General features: G+C 39.9%; 2 protein-coding genes across 2 annotated transcripts; both read right to left on the reverse strand.

Moving 5' to 3' along the window:
* Positions 1–1,536: 1,536 nt before the first annotated feature.
* LOC127620055 (elongation factor 1-alpha-like) lies at positions 1,537–6,285 on the reverse strand. The gene is made up of 8 exons (XM_052093138.1): positions 6,173–6,285; positions 5,518–5,673; positions 3,912–4,091; positions 3,516–3,812; positions 2,728–2,878; positions 2,365–2,621; positions 2,041–2,275; positions 1,537–1,945 (listed from the first exon to the last, which is right to left on the reverse strand). Exons 2-8 carry the CDS (start codon positions 5,659–5,661, stop codon positions 1,821–1,823), a joined length of 1,389 nt encoding a protein of 462 aa, XP_051949098.1. The 5' UTR covers positions 5,662–5,673; positions 6,173–6,285; the 3' UTR covers positions 1,537–1,820.
* Positions 6,286–6,515: 230 nt separating this feature from the next.
* On the reverse strand, positions 6,516–9,839 carry LOC127620054 (elongation factor 1-alpha-like). Its single transcript, XM_052093137.1, has 8 exons — positions 9,681–9,839; positions 8,907–9,063; positions 8,358–8,537; positions 7,953–8,249; positions 7,706–7,856; positions 7,347–7,603; positions 7,029–7,263; positions 6,516–6,933 (listed from the first exon to the last, which is right to left on the reverse strand). The coding sequence occupies exons 2-8, from the start codon at positions 9,048–9,050 to the stop codon at positions 6,809–6,811; spliced, it is 1,389 nt and encodes a 462-aa protein (XP_051949097.1). The 5' UTR covers positions 9,051–9,063; positions 9,681–9,839; the 3' UTR covers positions 6,516–6,808.
* Positions 9,840–10,486: the final 647 nt, after the last annotated feature.

Below are 10,486 nucleotides of genomic sequence, written 5' to 3' on the forward strand. Positions count from 1 at the left end.
TATGCGACAAGAACAGAAAAATCTAAACTACCAATTGGCTTTCAAGACTGTTTAGGATCACACTGTGAAACAGAACTTTTCAAATTCAGTTAATTTTGTATGTCTTTAATAAAGCATCACATTTACCATAGTATCAGCATAACATACAGTGACGTGCATGATTGCAGACTTAGACACTTCTTTGTCAAGATGATCTGTTGACAGAGACAATCAGCACAAGTGTATTTTTGATCCCAAGTTCTGCCTTGCCACATCACATGACCTTGATACTTTCATTTTACAGTAAAAGGTTTTGTCACGTTGGCATGTTTAGAGTGTGACTATATAAAGCCTACAGCAAAACATAAAGGAATATTCCAGGTTCAACACATGTAAAGCTCAATCGACAGCATTTGTGGCATAATATTGATTACCAGAAAAAAATATTTAAATTCATCCCTTTTCTTAAAAAAAATAAAAAAAGCAAACATTGAGGCACTTACAGTGGAAACGAACAGGGACAATTTTTGGAGGGTTTAAAGGCAGACATTTTAAGCTTATAATTTGACAAAAACACTCAAATGTATTCTTCTGTTAAAACTCATATATTATTTCAGCTATAAAGTTCAATTCAGTTTCACTGTCATGGCAATAATTGTTTGCATTTATTAAAGAAAAGGATGGCAAGTAAAATTTTTCTGGCAATCAATATTATGCCACAAATGCTGTCGATTGAGCTTATCTTGTACTGAACCTGGAATTTTCCTTAAAATAGATGAAAAGGTATTTGCTCACTTATTGTTGTTCCAAACTAGTATGACTTTATTTCTTCCGGGAAACATAAAGGGAGAAATTCTGCCTTAATTTTGTGTTCCACTTAAGAATAAAAAAGTCATATAGGTTTGGAACATCTTACGGGTGAATAAATAATAACAGAATTTTGGGGTGAACGGTCCCTTTAAGTAAAGAAGCAGGAAGAGATCTCTGCCTGACTTTTACCTGCTATATTGTAGTGTGACAGGAGAGGTCACTCATATTGGTGGCTTATGTACAGATGTACTGTATCAGCTAAAAGCACTGTTTCCATGTACAAAGGCCTTAGAAAGGCTGCTGTAATTTGCTGACCATAGCGTATGTGCTTAACCTTTTACTAAGTTTACATTGTAACGATGGCTTGTCTTTTTTTTTTTAAAGAATATTCCTGGTTCAATACAAGTTAAGCTCATTTATCAGCATTTGTGGCATAATGTTGATTAGCACTCACATGAAACGAAGAATCCAGTCATATCATTAACCTTATAAAAGCAGTTTTAGTCTACATGGAGAGAAAACTGTCGATTTAGCTTAATTTATATTCAACATGGAACTGTCACAGATACCTACACAGCTAGCAACATTTCTGTATAGCTGGATTCACACAATGATAGATCATTGCCATTTTTACAAATAATAACAGAATGAGACCATTCACAAATGTTTTTCTTTCAGCCTAAAGAGTGGATATGTATGTATGGCAAAGCTACTTGAGAGTTAAATCTTTAAAAAAGAGCATTTGAAAATGTTCAAAAAGAATTTATTTATGAATACATACAATAAAACCATTCACAGTACTCTAATTCACCAGAATAAATAATGGCACAAGTTGTGATGAATGATTATTGTTTATTTTTATATTCATTATCTCCTAAGGTATTTAGACATACATAATTTCCTCCTTTCCTTCGTAAACTTTTACGGTGGGTTTTTATCAGCATTAGCCAGTCCTTTAAAACCATGCTCAGGTTCTGAGACATTGCAGTATAGGTTGTCAACGGGGCTTGCTGGGTGTCTGACGGGACGATTCATTTTGTTTTGGCCGCCTTCTGAGCAGACTTGGTCACCTTGCCAGCAGTGGAGGCTTTTTTGTCAACAGCCTTGATGACACCAACAGCAACCGTTTGCCTCATGTCACGCACAGCAAAACGACCTGCAACACAGTAGACAAAAGGTGAAATCTTCAAGTTAAGCCAAACAAAAATGGCCATTGATTTTTGTCAGTCTCAACATAATTATGACTTTTACCCAATGGTGGATACTGTGAGAAGCTCTCCACACACATGGGCTTGCCAGGAACCATAACAATAATGGCAGCATCCCCAGATTTAAGGGCCTTGGGGTTGTCCTCAAGCTTCTTGCCAGAACGACGGTCGATCTTCTCCTTGAGCTCCGCAAACTTGCAGGCAATGTGAGCAGTGTGGCAGTCCAGGACAGGGGCATAGCCCTGAGAGATCTGACCAGGGTGATTGAGGATGATGACCTGGAAGGAAGGGGACAGAGATGATGCAGCGCTCGATATCCCATCGGTTATATTATGAAGAGCACACAATATCAGATCACTCAACTAACCTGAGCTGTGAAAGTGGCAGCCTGCATTGGGGGATCGTTCTTGCTGTCTCCAGCCACATTACCACGACGGATGTCCTTGACAGACACGTTCTTGACGTTGAAGCCAACATTGTCACCGGGCAGAGCCTCAACAAGAGACTCATGGTGCATCTCAACAGACTTGACCTCAGTGGTCACATTGGCAGGGGCAAAGGTCACAATCATGCCAGCCTTCAGAGTTCCGGTCTCAACACGGCCGACAGGCACAGTTCCAATACCTGAAAGAGAATCAGGGAGAAAGTTTTGAAAAAATTCTTGAAGACAACAGAACATCCAGGGTCTCTTATCTCTAAACAGAGGAACCAGTGAATGAGGCTGGTTTACCTCCAATCTTGTACACATCCTGCAGAGGCAAACGAAGAGGCTTGTCAGTGGGCCGAGAGGGTGGCAGGATGGAGTCCAGTGCCTCAAGGAGGGTAACACCGCTGGCAGCACCTTCCTTCCTCTCAATTTTCCATCCCTTGAACCAGCTCATCTATTTTCCAAAAGGAAAGTACAAAGGGAGAAGATTAATGAACAATTGGAATTACAATCATGGGTCATATTCACCCATGCAGGAGCTTCCTAGCCTTTTTTCCTAGCTGATCTATTATCCCCTATTATCTAAAAAAGCTTATATTAAGTTATTTTTTTGTTTGTTAACTTTTAAAAAATATATAATTTCACTACATTATGACAAAACATCTGTTTAGCTGTGCATTTACTGAATGAGCACTGTGCCACTGTGTGTCCGCCTGTTTGTACTGTATTTTATTTTATTCTAAACTGTTTCAATTATTCTTATTTTAATCTCTTCTATGTAAAGCACTTTGAATTACCATTGTGTATGAAATGTGCTATATAAATAAACTTGCCTTGCCTTACATCATATTTTAATTTCTATTGTTATTTTTCTTATTACATTTTATTGCATCTTTTTTTACATTATTTTTCAAATTTTACATTTTTAATATAATTTTCATTAATTGGCATTTCTATCACAACCTCACAAACCCCCTGGATTTTCCTCATGAACCCAAATAATTTTCAAACCCCCTGGTTGGGACACCCTGACACTAAGGGGTATCTATGAAATACAACCCCTTCAAATCAAGGACAGAAAATATTCTCACATTTGTGCTGGGCTCCAGCATGTTGTCACCATGCCATCCAGAAATTGGGACGAAGGCAACAGTGGCAGGGTTGTAGCCGATCTTCTTAATGTAGGCGCCGACTTCCTTGGTGATCTCATCATAACGCTTCTGGCTGTAAGGGGGCTCGGTGGAGTCCATCTTGTTGACTCCAACAATAAGCTGTTTCACTCCCAGAGTGTAGGCCAGGAGGGCATGCTCACGGGTCTGTCCATTCTTGGAGATACCAGCCTCGAACTCACCAACGCCAGCAGCAACAATCAGCACAGCACAGTCAGCCTGGGAGTAGGGGTGAAATAGAAATAAAAATAATTAAATGTATATTTAAACAATTTATGCATGGTAACTTGTAATATGTTGAAATACAAACAACCCTACCTGAGAGGTACCAGTGATCATGTTCTTGATGAAGTCTCTGTGCCCAGGGGCATCAATGATGGTGACGTAGTACTTGCTTGTCTCAAATTTCCAGAGAGAAATATCAATGGTGATACCACGCTCACGCTCTGCCTTCAGTTTGTCCAGCACCCAGGCATATTTGAAGGATCCCTTTCCCATCTTGATGCGGACAAATATTTATAGTCATATTTGTGAAGTTTGTGAAACCAACGATTTAAGAAACTTATGCATGGACTAAATAAGCAATGCAGAACTTTATATTATTTTGATTAATTGCTTCAATTTGTATCATTATTATTTGTAAACTGCTTTTGATAAATGGTCTGTTAAATAAATAACTGTAAATATTTTATTTTCATTCATACAAACCTTTTCAAATATGACATAACTGATGCTTTATCAGGACTGATATAGTGATTATATTCATCTAAATTCCAGAATGATTACATTAGTATAGAGAAGACCGGGGCTAGTTGTCTCACAGGGAAAATGTCACAAGGGCTATATTTGAGTAATTATAATATTGTAAATTGGTTTCAAACACCAAGTATAAACTTTCTAAAACTTTTGTAAACTGTATTTTCCGAAATAAAATGTCAATATATTTTTGCAGTAGCTGTTGGGTAACACAATAACACCACAATGGCATGATACATTTAGCCAAGGGTAAATTATAATGAAGTTAAGAGTTTAACCATAAGGTTATAACTTTCAGGACACAGGTATTTTTCCACAAATGGCAGGACAGGGAAAATTGTCTCATGTTTTAAATGTTATAATTTCAATCAATTTATTAATCACAGTAGTTGTAATGGTTTGTTACATTAATTTTTGTTCTGTTTAAAACCACATGAAAGGCTGTTAAACATAAATATATATACAAATATATACACAGCAGTTCTGTGGGTCCATTTAATGTAAGTGAATGGTAACCAAAACTTTGAAGCTCCAAAAAACACAAAGGCAGCAGAAAAGTAATCCATATGATGCCAGTGGTTTAATCCATGTCTTAAGCGGTCTAATCGGTTTTGGATGAGAACAGACCAAAATGTAACTCTTTACTGTACATCTTACCATTGCCGTCTCTTGGCACTATTATGGTTTCAAGATTGATTACACTTCCTAGTGTTAGGTGGTGCTAGGAAGTATAATCAAGCTTGAAATCATAATCTCAAAGACTGATGATGTCAAGATTTGTGAAAAAGGAGTTCTATTTTGGGTGGTTTTCTTCCAAAATTAGATAACTTCAGATTAAATGGATTAAAACACTGGAGTCATATGGATCACTTTTCTGCTGCCTTTGTGTTTTTTTGGAGCTTCAAAATTTTGGTCGCAATTCACATGAAATCTAAAAATCTGCCTACAAATATTCATTGTAGTGTAACAACTAGCTCTGGTCTCCCAAATGAGAAAAGCATATATACGTAGCTTATACATGTCCAGAAGTTATAAATTTCGCAATGACTATGGGCAAACCACTAAACAGTAGATGTCGCTCACACCACAGTGTTTGAAAGACACGCCCAGAACACTTCTCAAATAGGTGTATTAGTCATTTCAGTCACCATTGGGTATGATAACGTACCTCAGCTGCTTCCTTCTCAAACTTCTCGATTGTTCTCTTATCGATGCCCCCACATTTGTAGATGAGATGTCCAGTGGTGGTGGACTTGCCAGAATCGACATGGCCAATAACCACGATGTTGATATGAATCTTTTCCTTACCCATGTTATAAGTTTACTGTGGAAAACCATGGGTGGTTTAGTTCTAAATATACAGACGTTCAAACAAAACATGCACATTGCGTAGCGTATAGCAATACATTCAGAACAGAAAGGAACAAGTGAATTCGCTTGGACAATAACATGCCAGCCGGTGCATGCGCAGGATCCTGAGCCAGACACGCACCCCCTCCCTCTTTATCATTTCGTGTCCTCCATGTTGAAGGACTAGAATGACAGCACCAGCCATGTTCTTCCAGTTTTGCCATTAAAATTGGTCTTCACCTACCGTAAAAGGGGCGGTAAACTCAAGTTTGTGATGAAATACGTGACGTAAGTCATTCTATAATATATGACCGGTAAAAAGGCGCGTTAGAAGGGACATGTAAAATTCAACCCAGTTTAGATCACATAAACCCAAGGAAACGTGGCTAAAAAAACAGCTTCTGCTCCCCCCCCTCAAAAAAGGTACACAAGCAACAGCACAAAATAACGAGATGGGCTACATTTAAACTTACCAGGCTAAAGGCACCAACAGCCCAAAGCAGATCAGAGAAAAAAGGACAGAGTCACACAGTCAGTCTAAATTTATACCGGTTCAGACAGGGTGGGTGGGCTATGTGGGAAGAGTTTGACCACATGGATACAGAATAAACCAGGGGTACCATTGGTAGCATTACAGAGCACTCATTTGTGATTGGACTAAGACACACTAAAGTAGGCACAGAAGACACTGGGCTGCAGTGAAGCGCAAACACGTGTCAAGACAGCTGCAACAAACATGACAAGTTACATTACAGTTGGCCATCCCTTGAATCCCCCAGCCCCCCCAATTTTTTTTAAAAAAGGACACAAAAGAAATCAATTTTTAATACCTTTATTAGTTTTATCAGCAGCTTTCTTTTCAAAATTTTTACTGTGGCAACAGGTGAAGTTCTAAGCCACTTCAACTCAAATTTAACAACTGAAAGAGGCACTCAATCAATAAATGGAGCCACACGTAATCAGAGTTGGTTTCCTTTCCTGCGAAAATTTTTCCGATGAGTTTTAATCAGCATTAACCAGTCCTTAAGTAGAGTGCCTAGGTTTAGAGAAATTCCAGGAGGCTGGGGAGAACATTCCACAACCTTTGGAACAGCATGCTGCAGGGAAATTCACTTGGTCTTGGCAGCTTTCTGTGCAGACTTTGTGACCTTGCCAGCACCACCGATTTTCTTATCAACACTCTTGATGACACCAACGGCAACGGTCTGCCTCATGTCACGCACAGCAAAGCGACCTATGGAAAGAGGAGATCAGCTCTGAGCTCTGCATAAACAGTCACTGGAAATTCAGAAATAAGCAGGTGTAGCAAAGAGCGCAATATGAACTTACCAAGAGGAGGGTAGGTAGAGAAGCTCTCCACACACATGGGCTTGCCAGGGATCATCTCAACAATGGCAGCATCTCCAGATTTAAGGGCCTTGGGGTTGTCCTCAAGCTTCTTGCCAGAACGACGGTCAATCTTCTCCTTGAGCTCTGCAAACTTGCAGGCAATGTGAGCAGTGTGGCAGTCCAGGACAGGGGCATAGCCCTGAGAGATCTGACCAGGGTGATTGAGGATGATAACCTGGAAGGGGACAGATAATAAAGCACTCAATATCCCATCGGTTATATAATGAAGAGCATGCAATATCAGATCACTCAACTAACCTGAGCTGTGAAAGTGGCAGCCTGCATTGGGGGATCGTTCTTGCTGTCTCCAGCCACATTACCACGACGGATGTCCTTGACAGACACATTCTTGACATTGAAGCCAACGTTGTCACCGGGTGTAGCCTCAGTAAGGGACTCGTGGTGCATCTCAACAGACTTTACCTCAGTGGTCACATTGGCAGGAGCAAAAGTCACAACCATGCCAGGCTTGAGGACTCCAGTCTCCACGCGACCCACAGGCACAGTTCCAATACCTAAAGAACACAAGAACGTGTTAGAATTCATCCATTTTTCCATGGGTCTTCTAAACTGGAAAACATGGGGTTTACACCAAGGGGAGGAAAGTGAAAACCCACCTCCAATTTTGTAGACATCCTGAAGTGGCAGACGGAGGGGCTTGTCAGTGGGGCGGCTGGGGGGCAAGATGGCATCCAGGGCATCAAGAAGAGTAACACCATTAGCATTACCCTCCTTGCGCTCGACCTTCCATCCTTTGAACCAGCCCATCTAAAAAGGGATGAAAACAGACATGCAAATTAAAAAAGAATAAGTATGGTTTAATTTTACCAACCTTTTTAAGTGAAAATGGATGGACAAACTTACGTTTGTGCTGGGCTCCAGCATGTTGTCACCATGCCATCCAGAAATTGGGACAAAGGCAACAGTGGCAGGGTTGTAACCGATCTTCTTGATGTAGGCGCTGACTTCCTTGGTGATTTCCTCAAAACGAGCCTGGCTGTAAGGGGGCTCTGTGGAGTCCATCTTGTTGACACCAACAATAAGCTGTTTCACTCCCAGGGTGAAGGCAAGCAGGGCATGCTCACGGGTCTGTCCATTCTTGGAGATACCAGCTTCAAACTCACCAACACCACCAGCGACAATCAGCACAGCACAGTCAGCCTGAAAGTGGAAAATACATTTTATATATAGCATAAAAATGTAAACTTAATTACTTAGAATATGAAAACACCAATTAGCAGGTGTACATGCATATGTGCATCATCATACCTGAGAGGTACCAGTGATCATGTTCTTGATGAAGTCTCTGTGCCCAGGGGCATCAATGATGGTGACGTAGTACTTGGTGGTCTCAAATTTCCAGAGAGCAATGTCAATGGTGATACCACGCTCACGCTCTGCCTTCAGTTTGTCCAGCACCCAGGCATATTTGAATGAGCCCTTTCCCATCTGTTCAGAAAAATGAAACAAAGATTCAGTCTACACCAGCCCATGAAATGCATTCATTAATTTCACAGTATGATGAAGGGGAAAGAAACATTAAAATGGCATATTAAAAAGGACATAGAACTTAATGAAACGGTGCCAAATGGAGTCAGCGTACATGCTGACTGGCCTACTAGGCCGCCATTACATAAAGCGAATAGTCATCGCGAGAGCTGCTCAAGCTCCACCCACTCACACCCAGCCGGCTTGAGTCCATCAACGCGTGCTACCGACGCCATTTTGGCTCTTGATACCCAAAGCCGAGCGGCAACCAATGCAGAGAAATTAGCGAAAAAAAGCGAATTGGGCATATACAAGTGCTCAAGAACTCACCTCAGCGGCTTCCTTCTCGAACTTCTCGATGGTTCGCTTGTCGATTCCACCACATTTGTAGATCAGATGACCGGTGGTGGTTGACTTTCCAGAGTCGACGTGGCCGATAACCACGATGTTAATGTGGATCTTTTCCTTTCCCATGATTGATCAGTTTCTGGTTAAGGAAAGAAAATGCGTTAAAGTTAAATGCACAAAAAAGCTCCAACTTTCCATTGTTACAATTTCTAAGCATGGGGTTTCGTAAAGGAGTAAAATGTCCCATAGTTTAACTGGCCTAGTCCACCAGAAGGCAAATGCGACACGTGTTTCTTTAAGAGTTACCCCGTATTAAGTTACATAAAAATGCAAAATGTCTGGACACAATCCAAAAGGATCCAGACATCTGGCTCTCCGTATACTTGTAACAGTTGTTGGATGCGGGAATGTGTGAGGCTTTTTTCAAACCAGTGACTAGAACTCGGTTAGAGCCTTTGTTCTTTTGCCGGTCCCCAGCCTTAGGAAGACGCGAGCACAAGGAAAAGAAAAAAAAAAAAAAAAAACCCCCTTCCAAATATACTACAACGCAAAAAACACTTAAAAATAACATTTAGAAAAAAGGAAAATAAAAAACATCCATTAACCTCACGTGATGAAAGCAAAGGTATGCTAACGTTAAATGGTGAAATATTCACCAACGCTGAAAAAAATCTTCAAAATGGCGCAAAAGTCCTTTAAATACAACAAATTATATAAAAATTAGAGCAAGGCCTACAATCCAGCGATATGACTCACCAAGGATGAGCGATCACTCAGCTGCTGCTCCCCTTGTGCCAGGTAACAGAAAGAGGAAGAAAAAGAGCTTTGGTTGGAGATTTTATATACGGGAGGAGGACCGACTGGGCTGCAACCTCCCGCTTCCTCTCTCCCTCCCCGCCTCGTTGAACATACGTCACCACTTCGTTTCACACATCATCTGGTGGACTGTCTGAAATTGGAAATGTACAACATTATAAAATATTTAAGATATGTTGTGGTGAACTTAATAATAAAAAATATTAGCCACACATTTTAAGACACATAATCCACGAAGGGCAATAATTAGTGCAAATTTAATGTTAATATAAACGTATTTTTGGCCATTTAAATGAGGTGTTTACCCTATGAGATTGTCAGGTTGAGGTGTTTACCACACAAGCATATGTTTTAAGTACACATAAGGTGAATGACGACAATCATCATCACTATAAATCTGAAACTCAATCATATTGTCTTTCGTCGTCCTTGTGGTTTACGTTTGATTTAAAGTTAAATTTTAATTAATAATTTTAAATGTATTTGTTAAAGCCAAATGTGTTAGGGTACAATGGGGCTAAAGGCATACCTTAAGGAAAATGTGATATATTTCTGTTCACAAAGTATCAAGATAAAAAAAGAAGAAAAAAAATGTCATTGAAAATTGATGGAGCAAAATTATTTGTATGAAAAGAGATAATAGCAGAAGATTGTTTTGATTAAAATAATAATTTTAAAAAATCATGTTTAGTGAGGGAGCCTTTTAGCCCACATTGGAGTAAAAGCTCTCCAGGGGGCAAAATTTG

This window comes from Xyrauchen texanus, chromosome 26 (genome assembly GCF_025860055.1).
Source record: "Xyrauchen texanus isolate HMW12.3.18 chromosome 26, RBS_HiC_50CHRs, whole genome shotgun sequence".
Classification (NCBI taxonomy): domain Eukaryota; kingdom Metazoa; phylum Chordata; class Actinopteri; order Cypriniformes; family Catostomidae; genus Xyrauchen; species Xyrauchen texanus.

What these genes read in the sequence shown, in the direction of transcription:
- LOC127620055 (XM_052093138.1), bottom strand. Translation starts at nt 5,661, where the DNA reads ATGGGTAAGGAAAAGATTCATATCAACATCGTGGTTATTGGCCATGTC. An exon ending in TGATCACTGGTACCTCTCAG is followed by an intron (nt 3,813 to 3,911) that starts GTAGGGTTGTTT and finishes CCCTACTCCCAG; the next exon opens with GCTGACTGTGCTGTGCTGAT. An exon ending in TGCTGGAGCCCAGCACAAAT is followed by an intron (nt 2,879 to 3,515) that starts GTGAGAATATTT and finishes TTTGGAAAATAG; the next exon opens with ATGAGCTGGTTCAAGGGATG.
- LOC127620054 (XM_052093137.1), bottom strand. Translation starts at nt 9,050, where the DNA reads ATGGGAAAGGAAAAGATCCACATTAACATCGTGGTTATCGGCCACGTC. An exon ending in TGATCACTGGTACCTCTCAG is followed by an intron (nt 8,250 to 8,357) that starts GTATGATGATGC and finishes TTCCACTTTCAG; the next exon opens with GCTGACTGTGCTGTGCTGAT. An exon ending in CTGCCACTTTCACAGCTCAG is followed by an intron (nt 7,264 to 7,346) that starts GTTAGTTGAGTG and finishes GTCCCCTTCCAG; the next exon opens with GTTATCATCCTCAATCACCC.